The sequence below is a fragment of the Lepidothrix coronata genome, unplaced genomic scaffold (assembly GCF_001604755.1).
Source record: "Lepidothrix coronata isolate B3197 unplaced genomic scaffold, Lepidothrix_coronata-1.0 Scaffold68, whole genome shotgun sequence".
In the NCBI taxonomy this organism is placed as follows: Eukaryota; Metazoa; Chordata; class Aves; order Passeriformes; family Pipridae; genus Lepidothrix; species Lepidothrix coronata.
The window spans coordinates 918,482-933,863 of NW_016690248.1; the positions used below are offsets into that span (position 1 = coordinate 918,482).

Here is a 15,382-nt window from a genome sequence, read left to right on the forward strand (position 1 = left end):
GGGAGCACTTGGTTTAAAGTAAACCATTCACATTCAGGTGACATCTAGCACTGTGCTGTCTGTTCATTCACACAAGCAAGGCAGAAGCTAAAATGGCATTTCATTGGAGACAAAACCATCACAGCCTTTGCTCGAAATAAAACTAATCAAAGTTCAAGCAGATGTTGCCTGAGGCAGCAGCTAGCTGCTTGCTGTAGATGCAGTTGTGGCCACTTAAAATGTTTGTCCTCACTGCTGCCACTCTGTAGTCAAATGTTAGCTGCAAGGACAGCTGGCTCTCTGTGTGGCCAGGCTGGGCACGCTGCCTTTCAGCTCCTGCCATGAGTCACCCTTAGCTAAAGGCAAGAGGCAGAAAGGCATCAGGGAGCAACCTGCGCAGCTCCTCCTTGTGGGCTGGCAGTGGGGCACCTGGCCACGCTACTTCTACAGGCAATGAGCCTGTTGAGGTGTTTAAACCGCTGTGAAATGGTCACCTAGGAAGCTGAGGAAATGTTCACGGTGAGAAGCATGTGTACCTGTGTTTCGTCCCTCACTCGTCTAGTGCTGCAGGCACCTTGTCTTTTAAATAATGAATTATCTTGCTGCAGACTGACATGTTAATTATTTTAAAGTGTGAAGTACAGAGTAGTCTCATAATTTTCATGATAGTTTATCAAAATCACCCAAGTGTGTGGAGATTTGGTACTTTTTGCAGGAGTAACACTATGGAGTGTGAGCATTAGCAACCCTAGCTGCAAAGTCCTGGTGTTATTTCCCTGCTCCACATCAAGCTTCATTTTGAGCTTCGCCAGGAGCATTGCTGTGACTTTGCTGACAATTGAAAAGAAGGCTGCCAGAGGGCTGCCTGTGTAGGCAGACTTGATCAGCCCTCTTCTTTTCACCAAGATTTAGCTGGCCCAAAGAGACTTAACCAGTGACCGGATGGTGCTCCAATTTGGCGGAAAAGAAATGGAGCTGCTGTGCCAGTAAGAGCATTTTACAGGGAAGAAACAGGTTAGCGAATGTCTTGGTAAACGACTGGAAGGCTTCTTTTCACAAAGAGCTTTGATGAGGAAGAAAGAGGGGTAGAAAAAAGTCAAACAATCCACATGCAGGTTTATAATACATAAACTAATTGATGTTTGAAAGTGCATTAATGAATAACGGAGAGAAGTATCTGCAAAAGAAAATGAATGCTCAGAGCAGATAATTGACATGCTGTTTCTTTGCTGCATGCTAGTATGGAGTCGTGAAAAGAATATTAAACATAGAAGATAAATGAGAATTTGTTATTTTAAAGCCAGGATCCTCAGGACTTTATATGTTTTATATGCTACAGGAAGAAGCTCTGGGATCTTGTGAGGGAGTACAGGGTGCCAGTGGTAGAAGCAGTCTAGGTCCAGGAATACTCTGGACCATCAGAGAATGATGGGGTATAACATCACAGCAGCACCACAGGAGAAAAACAATGTGTGGAGAACATGGTACTCAAATTTGCTTCAATATCCTTTGCAAATGAAATACTGAGGTGACTTTTTGGGCAATCAACCACTTTTGAGATATGGATTAATAGATTGAAGGAATTTGAACTTTATCTCCATCCTCACCATTACTGGCACACTCACAAAATGGGTGTTGTTGAACTTGCGTATCCTTTACTGCTTGTTAGTTCTGCATCAGCACAGCCATATAGGTGTTTTTAGGAGGACTGTGTGTCTTTTTTAGTTTTAATTCTCATTGTAGTTTTGATCTTGATGGGACCTGGTTCTGTAAAAGCAAGGCTGAAAACTCTTTTTCCATCTGTTTTATGTCCTCCTGTGAAATAGATGTATGTGTGCACCTGAATCTACATGCACCTGGGCTTCTGAACACCTGCACGCAGTTATATGTTTAAACACGCAAGTGTACAACTCAGATCACTTTCCCACAATATTTTATGTGTTTGAGAGCTGGTGGATTTGGGGATTTTAGTTCCTAGAGAGGTAACCTAAAAGCCCCAAAATGAGAAAATATCAGGAGATAAGCAAGTGACCTGTTCCACTTCCAAATCCCCAACTAACCTGTGCCAGAGGTGCAGGCTGATTTTGCAGAGTTGCTTGAGGCAGCAACTGCTGTGGGAGAAGCTCACATGGAGGCTGAGAAGGCAAAGAAACCTAGATTAAAAACAAAACAAACCAAAACTTTATTTATAAGTTTGGCTCCTTTAAATTTTAGGTTTCTTCTAATGCCATGGCTTTTGTGTAAGTAATTTTTAATTGCTAAGCTGCATATGTGGCACATGCTGTATACCCTCTGCCTATTTCTATCATTCCTTGGGAAGTTACCTGAAGAGCAGTAGGCTGACTGAGTCTATGCAGAGATAGATCCTGCTGCGCGCTTGGTGTTCTTGGCAAGGGAGTGTTAGACTCTGCAATCAGCTTTGTTGGTGTAGCTGCAAGAAAAGTACTGGTGAGTTCTCACACGCTGGAAATCAACCCTCTTTGAAGTGGTTATTATGACAAGACCTAGGTAGAAATTATTACAGCCTCACTAAATTTCAGTGGGAGTCAAGGCTGTTCTTGTTGACTTAAATGGCAGTAAAATTAAACTGATAAGGAGGGTCTCGGCAAAGATAAAAGTAAATGAGACAGATTATGATTTTGTGCTCCAACGAACAGAGCAAAAGGACCCAGGAACTGTTCTAAAACAGCTGGAACTTCCTTTATATGGGCCAAATAACTGCAAATTTAGGTTAGCTCATTGGCTTTTCTTTCAGACCAGGGAGCAGAAAGAGTATACCCAAGTCAACACTGAAGCATCCTGAATCTTGGCCAGAAAAGAATCACCCACAGGCCGTTATTACTCATGTAAGTCTAGAGAGGTCTCATATTGTTCATACTGATGCCCTCAAATCTGAAGACAGAAGTCCTCATTTTTGTAACAGATTGAAGCAGCAGGTCTCACTGCTAATCCCACTACTCATTTCCCAGCACTTAGGTGGCTGCACTACAACCTTCCCTCTTTTATGTTACCATTTCAGATTATGCACTTCATTGTCAGTACATATCATTGATAACTCATAAATAACTGTTAAATTATCAGCAGTGGTATACAGGCACACATTCTGTAACTTGGCTAAATTAAAAATAATGCAGTAACCCAGGAATGCCACTCACATGCTGGGTCTGACTTGGGTGTGTGGGAAGATTTTGGTGAGCTTCTAGATGATACTGAGGGTGTCCGACTGGCGCTGAGGATTGAGGCACCAACATCAAGTGCATTAAAGTGCTGTTCAGGATCCAAGCTGGCACCATTGTCCTAAAACAAACCAGAAAAAGGGAATAGCTATTGCATCTGTCAAGGTTAAAGCATTTTGAAATGCATTTAGTAATGGTTGCACACCAGTTCTTTGGCAGGCCTAAAATGACTTGAGCAGAACTAATCCCAGTTAGACCAGCAGAAGACCTGGACACAGGCATCAATGTCCCTTCCAAATAGCATCTAAGTAATGCATTTTACAAACAACTGTCACTGAGTTAGAAAAAAATAGCAAGCTATGCCATACTCATTTTGTGCCTTCAGATGTTTTTCTGAATCTTTCGTGTTCAGTTGGATGTGACAGCAACTGCAACCTCTGTGAGACACTCAGCCATGCATTGAGGAGGAGCTTTGCTGTGTTCCCTCATCAGATCACTGAGATATAGCCAAGAGGGCTGATTGCCAGAACTTGTCCAAATTCATCTTTAAACTGTAGTACTTTGCCAAGGAAAAGTGGAGATATCTCACACTGCCCCTGCCCATGTTCTACTTTATTTCTGGCTGTTACTGATCTCCAGGCTTATCCTTTCATACTCATAACCCAATTTGCGTTAAAATTATTCAAGTGAGCAATGAATTCTGAAGTTGAGTGAATCCACCCAGAAAGACAATGCTGGGGTCTCCGGTGACATTAACATAGGAACGAGTTGTGATTACTACATAAATTCATGAAAAAAAGCTTTTCTCGTTGTACCTTAAGTGCTGAAGACACAACCTCTGAGGACACTTCTTCCAAGCCCATCTCCTGTCTCCTCTCCACCCGAACATCTGCATAACTGAATGGAAAATATAATTCTATGTGTCAACATGGAATTCTTATGTTTCATTAAATGTGCTTTAAGAAAGTAGAGGAACATTAAATTACTGTACCGTTTTACAGGTTAAATGAACAGCTGAAAAATCATTTAAGTCAAATGCTACTGAATAACATTTGAGAAACTGTTTTAATTTTCAGGTTTTGGTCTATTCCTATCTTCTTGAAGTCAAGAAGCATATTAAGGAAGAATATATAAAGGTCAAGTTCACATCCTATAACTTCTTTATGACTTCACTGGAAAGCTTCCACACAGCTCTTTAAAAAAAACATAAGGATTAGAGGAAGTGAATATTTAAGGGATCTGTCTATTCTCTATTTTATATACTAAGATATAGTCTGAAAATTTTTCTATAATTAATGTTATTTCCTTCAGAGAATTCAGGCTTAACTTTTTCTTATTTAAAAGACATTATGTTTTTAGGAGAATATGTTGGCAGACATGAGGATGCCCTTATCTTACTGTCCTTTATGTCCCTGCTGGTTGATATTATTTTTCATACCTTACCACCATGTGTGTGCACACAATAAACTCTGGCTTGGAGTTCCACTGGTGGTAGGTGATATAGTAATGGGTCTGGAGCCAGATCCACTGCTGTCCTTTGGTCAGAAACCGATAGCAGCACGACTTCCCCTTGCCGAACTGCATCACTGTCAGCAGAAAACATATGCAGCTTGTAACACAATTTCCCATGTGAAAATGTCACGAAATGTGCATAAAAGTCACAAAAATATCTGTGTCTCCCCGTCAATTCCCAAGGCAGACAGGAGTCTAAGCACCAATTTTGAGTAAGTGCTCCCTCAGCCTTATGATAGAGCAAAAATCACAAAGATGAGCAGGTATCTTCTTCTGACACTTTAAATGGTACATTCCTACACAGTACTATTAACCTTAAGTTTGGACACTAATGCATTAGTGTCTGCTACAATTTAAACAGAGACCTTACCCTGCTTTATGTACTGATCACATACTGCTTAATTAGGCATCTGGGATTAATTTCTAAGAGTGATCATCTTAAGTTCTAAAGCAGAAAATACGGGATAAAAATGCTTGTAAAGATGAGTATTGTGTGCTGATGGACTCAGAATGAAGTGAGCATAAGAGATAACACTGTGCAAAGACAACAAAAGAACTGAAAGGAAGTTTTTAGACCAACAAGAATTCAAACTACAGTAAATAGGGATGTATTGAAGGTTTGAAAGATTCACGAAAAAAATTCACCTCTGCATTTTTTCCCTGGTGATTTCAAGGGGTGCCCAAGCACCCCTATTTTTAGCCTTTCTATATTTTCAATGTCAACATATAAAAACTACTGTTGACAGCATACTTCCAGAACAGGCAGAAGTGGTAAGCTGAGATGCTACAGCCAGTTCTGTAAGCAAATATTTGAAAAGCATTGCCTCATTTTCTTTACTTAAAGAGTTTTCCAATTAAACTTTAACAGACACTATTTAAATAATCACAGGTAATCCCAAATACACAGTGGGGAAATAATCTACAAGAATTTCTTGAACTATTCATGCATAGTCTTCACTAACGGGGATCTAATCTAGCACATTTTATCCATTCAGTTAGTCTTGTTGACTACTTTTGGGGATACAGAAGGTAAAACTGTATTTTCCAAAGCTTGGTAAGTTTGTCCCAGATGCCAGTCAGCTGCAGGGCCTCCAACCTGCTACAACTCTTCTAAGGTACACAGGCTGAGGCAAGAGTCAAACTTCCCCTTCCAAGTTTAACTGCAACAACATTCCACTGAAAAGAGGTGTCCCAGTGACTTCCCAGGAACCTGGGTTATGAGATACTTACAGTGTTCATGGCACCTTGCTAGCAGCTCCAGGTCATCTATGTGGTAATAGTCATAGCCAGAAGTACCCAGCACTTCAAAAGGCAAGTATCCTATAATTGGCGGTGCTCTGTGGTTAGGCACAACATAAGTGAGTTCATAAACCATAAAACAAGCAGTTCTGCATGTTGACATGGATATGCAAAAAGCCCAGATCTGCTTTCACTCATTGGTGTACAGTTGTTCATCCTAGGGGACTGGATCCTGACTTTCCCCCACCTTGTGCCTGGGATGCCCAGCTGAGCAGAGCAGTACCGGCAGCACCATCCAACCAGGACAAGGCTATGACAACCCCTTTTTTCCAGGGAAAATGTGGCTATGGAAAGCAATTTAGCTTCTCAGGGACCTTCACACAGGAAGCTGTGGTGAGGAGCCACTCCCTGGCTGTTCCTTGGTCAGGGGCTCTGCGGCAGCTCCTGCAGTCCTTGCAGGGGAAAATGCATAGCGAGGTGAAAGGAAACCATCATTTGCTGGGACTAGGGGGATAGGAGGGGAAATTGTCTGTGCTGCTTCCCTCTGGGTGCCTGGAGAGCTCATCTGTGGTGTGTTGAAGCACTTGCTTTGTACCTTTGCCAGCACAGATGCCTCAGGCCAGCACAGACTTTCACTCCATAACTCGGTGGGAATTGCACACACACAATCAATGACTGGATTTGGAAAGAAGGATTTCTGCAGCTGTATAATAATTAGATAATTTTGCAATGTGACCGACTTTGGTCTGTTGGTAATTTTAAAGGAAAGAAGAACAAGCTAATCAGAAATTTGGCCTGACAAACGGAGTACTTTTGTTTTAAAAGCCCATTAAAAAGAAATGCAAAAAAAAATGAAAAATAGTAAACTTCTGCAGGAATTTCAGTGCAGCCCTCCTGTTCAGGAGATTTAGATGTGAAATGGAACACTATTTGAGATAATTGTACTTACGAAATAGCAGTACACAAGCACCAAACACAAACAGCTTTTCTTGTTACCAACCTGTGATCCAGGAATAAAAATTTCCACTCCAGACTGTGTCTTGATGTGAATTCCTCTAGATGTTCTTCCACAATGCACATCTCCTGTCCAATGGAGAAAACTGACTTATTGAGAGTTGCAGCTTCACCCCTCTGCTTCATCTAGCTTTTGTTAGCTATAAATACATGGTGCATAAAAGGAGAAAACAGAGGATTCACCTATTTTCTGGCAATTCCAGAGAGGGATCTATTGTATTTAGCAATGCCAACATTTTTGCAGGAGCTGGGGAGAAGAACTGGTGATGCACATGAACTTAAGAGCTGAGACACTGCCTCAGCGTGCCAAAACTTTTATGGCTTTGAAGCAGTGCCTGCGGTGTAATGCCTGTGCTGTCCACAGCCCCAAGGAGCAATGCCCTTTTCCAGCATCCAGCCTATGCCTGATCCCACTAGGGTTTGTCATGTCTTGCTTCACCCTCCTTATGTTACTAAAGATACCCACCACGCTTGCCTGGTCCTTTTGGACATCTGCCCCCCAAGCTCTCTTTGAGAAAGGGGAATACTCTCCTCACTCAATAGCTGCAGAGGAGTAAATGCCTTTCCATGCAGCCAGCCTGCATGGGACCTGTCAGGCAGGTAAAAGGCAGCAGTTTTGCATTGTACTTCACTGCTGCAGCGAAGAAGCTGGCTCTGAAGACTCACAGCACCCCTCAGTGCTCACAAGACTGATAACTAATGAGCGAATTACAGGAGGCAGGGTACAGGGCTGTCTGTGAGGCAGGACATCCCCAGAGGGATGAGGATCAGGAGGCAGTGATTATTTGTTGTGGGGAGGTGGGAAGCAGAGGGAAGGATGGCACTATGGTGCACATCTGTGCATGGGCCAGGGCTGGTTGCATGTCCCACGGCCAACTTGCCTCCTGGTCATGGCTCTTCTCTGCCAACCTCTCCTCTCCCACTAGAGGAGGGGCAACTGGGCTGGGTCTTGCCAGCATCAGCGCTCCAGATTTGGTGGCATCCAGGGTTACTGTGTCCTTCATGTCTCTCCTGCAGGAAGGTCTCCATCATCGCTGATAAGGACAGCCTCTCCACTAGCTCCCAATGCTGCTATTCTCCAGCTCCCTGATGGCACATCCCCCTGTGCTGTGGGCTCAGTGACACTCTCCCATCATCTCCATTGATGCTTCTCTCTCTGCTGTCCTTCTTGGGGAGAGAAGACTTTCAGACCACTAATGTTTTAAACCCTCCTGGGACCAGAGGACAAGTTGAGGTGCACTGTCATCAAGCATTTCTTTCATACATATCAATGCTGACAAAGTTGTTTAAAGTCTCTGGCTGTGCAGAGGCAAAAGGCTTCATGAACACTTTAAATTCCTCTCTCCCCCTCTTTCCAATTTAGGTCAAAATCCATGTTGATGCCAAGAACATACACTAAAATTCAAGGTGCAACGTACAAACATTGCTGTGTGCAACCAAATTGCTGATTCTGCCTTCCTTAGCCAGTCACATAAACATTTTTACCTTCTTTTTAGAGGAGGAGGACTGGGGGTTAAGTGAGTCACCCAAAGGAGAACCAAAGAGATGAGTGTTTAGGACTTTGTGGCAGTTAAAAGCTTTTCTGGGCTCTTCAGCAGCTGCTTCCTCCCTAGTACCATGCAGCTCATTGCCATGTGCAGCCCATTTAGTTTCCCTGTTTATTTTGAGGTGTTAGCTATCCAAAGACAAGGGAATTTGCTTTTAGGTTTCCCAGAGTACCTTAACTCCAACCCTACTCTTACTATGATTACTGTGGTTAAGATTTATGGGAAGTGTCCTCACTTACCCAGAAAGGACACTACTTGCCTGCCAGGGCCATGAATCAGTCAAGAGTGCCCTGCAAATCCCAGAGCAGTAACAGAGCCAGGTCAAGGAAGCAGTGATTTCATATTGGCCAGGTCTAAATTACATTAAAAAAAATCTCTTAACCCCTGAGGATGGGGCATCTGATGCAGCAGTTCACAGCTGTTAATTAGGGAACAGCAGTGTCAGGCACAAGGTTGGATTGTCTATCCTTATAACCACAATCATGTATCTTACTACCAGGATTTGGGAGGAGGGAAACTAGCAGCAGTCAACCAAAGACACTGAGGGCACAAATTAAAGTGTTGGTGGCCACCTGTACGTTGTCCCATTGCAGGAACAGAAAGCAGCAAGGAAGAAGCCAACTTCAAAGTGACTTTGTAATTCCTAATGCAAGGAGGGTTTCCATTTACCATGTGATAGGGGCAGAAGTGACACTGCTTCCGCAGATCCTGGCTTGCACTGATAATCCGCTTCACTGGATTTTTATGCATGAAATGTGATATCTGTAATCCATTCAATTAGCAAAACTAAGAACCTTCTATGTCACCTCATCTGAAAGTGTTACGAGAAGCTCTGAAACGAATGGGACCGAGGGCACGGACTTACCTTTAAAAACTGAGGCGTTGCCAAACGAACAGTCGCAACGAAGCAGATCTGCTTTCCCAGGGACGTTCTGTAAGCCCTCGGGACAGCCTCGTCAAAGCCATTGCAAGTGGAGTTAGGCACTAGGTAGGGGAAAAAATGGGACCCGGAATCATGCCTCATATAAGATTTTCTCTCCCTGAATATTTTGCACGCTTGAAGCCTACTAATACTGTTTTTATTCAGAGAAGTGTTCTAAAAGCTTTTAAAGCTGATATGCATATATTTAAATCCAAGTCAGTCATGTTAGTCAGAAAGACATCAGAGCTTAACTTCAAGTATGAATTTTACAGGTTAATCCTGATAAAAATAAGGCCAAACCTTATTACAGAGCACAAAGCAGTTTTCTGGAAAGAAACCCCATGCATCCAATTGCTCTTTTTCACCACTCACAAGAAAAAAATATATGCTGCAGCATGCCTAGCACCATAACTTCCACAAGGCAGTGAAAAAATGCACTGGCAAGGGAGGTAGCTGAAGAGAGTTCATCAAGTCATCAGTGGCAAAACACTAGGGCCCACAGCCAGCAAGGCTTCATCGAGCTAGTAAGAGGCTGCTTGTGATTCTTGGCTGCTGAAGAGTGCCTTCCCCTCCTGCATCTAAGAAGAACTGTCCCCAGTGTGCTCAAGTTCTACTTGTTTTAAAGAAGACGAAAAGGGACCCTGTGCATGGCTTCCAGAGATGGGCATATTTGGCAAGTCTGCAGGTGGCCTGCTGTCTCCTGAGACGATGGGTGGAAGGAAAAGGTGGACGTGATGTGGCTACACACTTTGTGTATGTTTTTTTATTTGTGTATTTCATGATTGCATGGCTCTTGTGTTGCTTTGAGAGCCCACTAGCACCTCCTGCCACAGAGAAGTGCTGCCAAAAGAATGTGTTGCCTTAAGCCAGCCCACAGTCCCATGTTAGAATGACATAAAGCAAATTCTTCCTCCAAGTTCAAGCTGTTTAGAGATGGTAATCCCACTCCCACAGCTGTGAAAGAAAACTGCGTGCCAAGCTGCAGTGGGAAATGGCTCTTGCCCTGCTCAGCCAGCTATCTCCCATAGGGGCAGAGAAGGTCCTATCTAGCAACCAGAGTTCACCAATGTAAGTTAATCTAATGCTAATAGGAATTAATGCTAATATGAAATTATCTTTCCTTACTATTAGGCCCCTTTATCCAACTTTATGAAGTTTCCTACAGTTTGTCTCTTCTGCACAGGACAAAGCATTACTGTGAAACTGAAGAGTTTTGTAGCTATCTGGGGAGGATATAAATAGCAATTTTTATCCTGGAGTGCTTCTGCACTGGGCTTTAGTTCACTAGCATAAACTACAGAGATGGAAGAAGTCTCAATTTATCACACTTGTTTTTGGAACCCAGTTCAACCTATTAAAAGCCTTGGAATATTGATACATTACTGGTAACAAGGATAACAGGGTAGGAGATGGAAAAATAAGTACTCTAAGGGGAATTCACACCTATGATTAACTGATTTAGGCCACTGTGTGCACAACATATAGTGCACCAAAAAGGGAAAGAAAGATTCCTTATCTGAGAAGACAGCACAGATGTGAACATCCACAGAGATTATAGCCCTCTCTTGTAGTTGAGTCTGGAGGGCATGGCTGACTGGATATTGAGATAAAAAATATGGGCAAAATTCTCCTCTTTTCACCAGCAAAGCACACTTACTCTGGGGACTTCCTAGGAATATGTATTCCCATTTTGATCCTGGGGTTATGTGTATATATGTGGATTTCTATGGGATTATTAATACAAGAGGAAGAGTTAGGAGCTCCAGGAAACAGGAGAAGCCTGAGTAAAGAGCTATTGGTCCATCTCTGATATTATCATTTTGTGCAAGTCTGTTCATTTCTGTAGTCAGTCCTCTTTAATAATAAATGGGAATGCTATAAACCCACACTATGGGCATTGTAAAAAGTTACTTCCGAGCTTACTATGTAGGATGTTGTCCCATCTGAAGTCAAGGGGGCTGTTTCTCTCTGTAACAGCCAAGTTCAGTACCAAATGCTTGCAGGCTGGGCTCTTAAATATGAAAATAAGATAAGCACATTCAGCCTCTGAAGCACAGGTATGATAAGTTAAACTAGTTAGCAAACCATGGGCTTGCAAATGACACCAGCTGTAGGAGAAAGCGGAGACTGAGTGGAAACTAAGTCACCAAAGAGAGCAGATAATTTTTAATGTCAGCTTTTCCATGTAAACAGCCAGGAGCCTGAGACAAGCAGAATACATCCTTGACTGTGGCATTTAAAAAACAGGATTGTATTTCCAACAGGTAAATGTAGTACTAAAAGGGCAATAATTATTGTGTAGGACAGCTAGGTAGTGAATTTGGGATTTCATCACAACTTTTGAGAACGGTGAACTTAAGCAGCAGTGAATTAATAAGCCCAAGGAGATGAGACAGAGCTGGCCTGGTTGGAAGTCATCCTGTGTTTGAACAGCTCCTGTGCCATCTCCATACTCAGCTGCCTTTGACAAAGCCCAGAGCATTAAAAGCCTCAATGATGCAGGCAGGTAGCCACCACCTTGCAAAGTACATCTCCATCTGAAAATGACAACTACAATAACCGAAAGAAAAAAATCCATTCATGTTTGCTTCTGATTATTTTTTTTGTATCTGTTCTTTCCTCAGCTCTATCTGCACAGCCTGTTTTGCTCTGCTTTTGCAGCTGGTCAGCAAATTTCAACTTTTTTTTGTTGATAAGTTTTGAAGTGTAGTTAAAAAAAGAGATAATTGCAATAATTAAAAAATTATAATCCTAATAATAATAAAATATTAGTAATGAATATTATAATAACAATAATATATTGATAACTAACAATAATAGAATAATATCATAATAAAAATATAAACCTTTTAAGCATGCCTTCTGAAAAATCATACTTTATAATTCTCCAAGTCTCTTTAAAAGAAACACAACATCTTGAGGTAGCGAAGTTCAGTAGCGAACTTTCTGAGAGCACCACAGAAAAAGAGTGGAGTGAAAAATACAGGATCAAGCCTGAGACTATGATGATATTAACATTTTTAAGTCCAGTACAGGGCTTGGAGTGCTTCCGTCAGAGGATGCCTGATGAAGATGTTAAACTGGCTATAAACAGGTTGCCTTGGGTAAATGAGGGCATATGTGTTTCACAGTTAAATGATCTGGAGAAAATATCTTGAGTAGGGAATTAGTAGGTAGTGTGACAAAGCTAAATACATTATCAAAAAGGTGAAACAGTTGTCTCAAATATATCAGTTAGCTGATGTTCCTTAGCATGAATTTTAATAGTTTTTGCCGTTACCTATCACACCCGCTGCTCCTAGAGCTACCACAGAATCTTTCATAGAAGTATTAAATACCCACAAATATCTCGTAAGATAGAAAGAAGCTGATATGCCTATATAATTTGTTTTTAATTGTTGCTGTTTTGTTTTTAAAGACCAGGACACTGAGGACAGAATGTTAAAAATAAATAATATATGCAAGGAACCAAACCCTTAACTAGCACAGACAAAAAGATTTTTATCCTTAGGGATACAAATCATGCCACCTGAAATGAATGAAAACATGTTTAGAAAACCCCACATGCCACTTTATTCAGTTAATAATGGTGCAGCAGTCAGTTGCTTGGTCATCTTATTTTAACATAGAATGTGTAAAACATAATCTTCCTAAGATAGCAAGCCTCCCATTTATGCCATTTGAAAGAAGAAATCCCTCCTTCCTATTTTGTCAGTAGATGTTAATCTTTAAAGAACCAGTTTTAGTGACTATCAAACAAACTCAACAGCGATTTCAAAAAATACAAGCCAAACAGACCAGAAATCAAGATCGTTTCATATAAATAAATTCAGACCACATATAAACAGAATATCCATCAATTAATATATATAATGAAGAAATCTAAAGTGCTGGTGGCAAGCCAGATTGCCCACAGTAGCTTTGGATGAATAACAGTGACAGTGTCCATACATCACCTGTCTACTTTGATCTCCTCTCTCCACTTTCCTCCTCCTGTTTCTCCCCTTGCCATCGTGTGTTGATATGAATCCCAAGTAAATTCTTTAGGACAGGTTTGGTGTCTTTTTCTTAAATACCCATAGAGACTCCAGCATGAGTGCTGCATATTGTTAGTTGCAGCTTCTATGATATCATTAATAGCAAATATGCAGCTGTCGGTTCTGATCAAAAGATTCATTTTAGATTGAGCTATTCTTGTTTTAGATGTTTCTGCACATACTTTGAGGGTTCAAGATCAATGTATCTCCTGTATAAATCTGTTTATTTCTTTTAAAAAGGAATTCAGATTGAATTAATTGTTCTGGGAATTACAAGATTTTTTTTCTCCTCAGCATAATAATTATCTTCATGTTTATTCTTATATCTGAGAGATATATCAGCTCACAGTAGAGTATCTGCTATTATTAGCATTCAGTACCAGTTACTTCTTGAGTTTCCATGTAACTGGGAACAAAAATGCACAATTTTAAATTCCACTATAATATTTAATTATATTACTTATTAGGAACCTTTTTTACATAATGGTTATCTCCTCCTTCAAGAGAAAAACTTCAAGCATTTTGGACAAAAGGACAGATCCATCACTTTAAAGATGCTGGTGGTCCTTTTTTGTATTAGTGAACTCTGTGAAAGGAAGGACTCCATCTTTGTCCCTTTCAGGAGTTTTGAAGCAAGTATGTCACATCAGAAACAGGATACTAATGCCAATATTTGGATATATAATTATGAAAGATCTTTGTCTGTTTACAAACGTATAAACAATTTTCACAGGAGGGATAAATCCAGCCCGTCTTATCATTTCTTATCAGAGTAAGCTATTAAGCGGCTTTGTAAAATTTATTCTCACTAAATTTGACATCTTATACTGGAAGCTAAGCATTTCCTTGGATTTTTGGGGAGGGTTATCTTTTTTACTTGCCTTCCCCCTCAGCCCTCAGGCAAAACTGGATATGAGCCACTGCATTATTCATTGGTGATGCTGATATGACTCTCTCCCTTATCAGGTACTACTAGTCAATAGGTACAGTGATGGCACTTGGCTCCTCAGATGTTTGCATACATTCATGTCTCTTGTTAAAATGTAGGCTACAGAACCAGTACCTGAAATATATAAAAATATTGGAAAGAGTTTCTGACTGCAAATAAAACAAAAGCAACCCCTATGATCTGAGAGCAAGCACAGAAGCAAGAAGGAACTCCACTGGCCCATGGGCCACCTCCTCTCTTCTCAAGGGACTACTGAATCTTCACATCAGGTTACAGTCCTGCTTTTCTCATTGAAGCTTAATTAATGATGATTATATAATCCTCCCAAATGGAAAATCCACTCTCTTGTATTTGATTTAGCACAGCCAGTGACTCATGCAGTCACTCTGCTCAGCTCGCATTGCTGTTTCGTTGGTTGGCTGCTCTCGCTTGGGCACAGCTAATTCAAGGGGGATTCACTCGTGCAGGCAGCTCGTGTCACATCCCTGGTGTTCTGCAGCAGGGGTTACAGAGTACAGCTTCCCCAGGACTAGGCCAAGTGTTGACCCTCTTGCTAACCCTGGCACTGGACTGTGCAGCTCCTCTAAGCCCCCAGCTACAGCTGAGCCCTGGAGCTCTGGGAACAGTGATCTTCTGAAAGACTGAAAACATGCTGTGAACTATGTGAACTTTCCTGGGCAATTTCTAGGGTCTCTACATGCATGTCTCTGGTTCTTCCAGGATCAGGGAAGATGCCAGTGACTGCTCCTCTGTGGGAGTAGCATGAGTTCGATCTAGGCTGTGTGTGCTCTGGCTCCCTGACAGCAATTCTGGTAACAAGTCACCTTGGCAGATATCAGGTATTTGTTCTAGTTCAGCATGAAAAAAATTATCTTTGGCATCTCAGTACAATGGCCTTTAAAGCCCCAGAGCTCCCATTAAAGTTAGTGAGAGCAGCTAAGCCCCTAACTGGCTTTCTAAGCCGCAGTCCTTCAAATTAATCCATTCAAACCCATCCCTATATGATG

General features: G+C 41.6%; 1 protein-coding gene across 1 annotated transcript in view; it reads right to left on the minus strand.

The window, feature by feature from the left end:
- NPAS2 (neuronal PAS domain protein 2) overlaps nucleotides 1-15,382 on the minus strand; it is a 96,804-nt gene that overhangs the window by 15,887 nt on the left and 65,535 nt on the right. Inside the window, exons 9-16 of the mRNA XM_017818349.1 lie at nucleotides 9,333-9,451; nucleotides 6,907-6,989; nucleotides 5,898-6,004; nucleotides 4,594-4,741; nucleotides 3,971-4,052; nucleotides 3,135-3,276; nucleotides 2,304-2,410; nucleotides 2,040-2,132 (exon numbers count right to left, since the gene is read on the minus strand). Coding sequence (XP_017673838.1) covers nucleotides 2,040-2,132; nucleotides 2,304-2,410; nucleotides 3,135-3,276; nucleotides 3,971-4,052; nucleotides 4,594-4,741; nucleotides 5,898-6,004; nucleotides 6,907-6,989; nucleotides 9,333-9,451 — 881 coding nt within the window. The remainder of the gene's footprint in view (nucleotides 1-2,039; nucleotides 2,133-2,303; nucleotides 2,411-3,134; nucleotides 3,277-3,970; nucleotides 4,053-4,593; nucleotides 4,742-5,897; nucleotides 6,005-6,906; nucleotides 6,990-9,332; nucleotides 9,452-15,382) is intronic.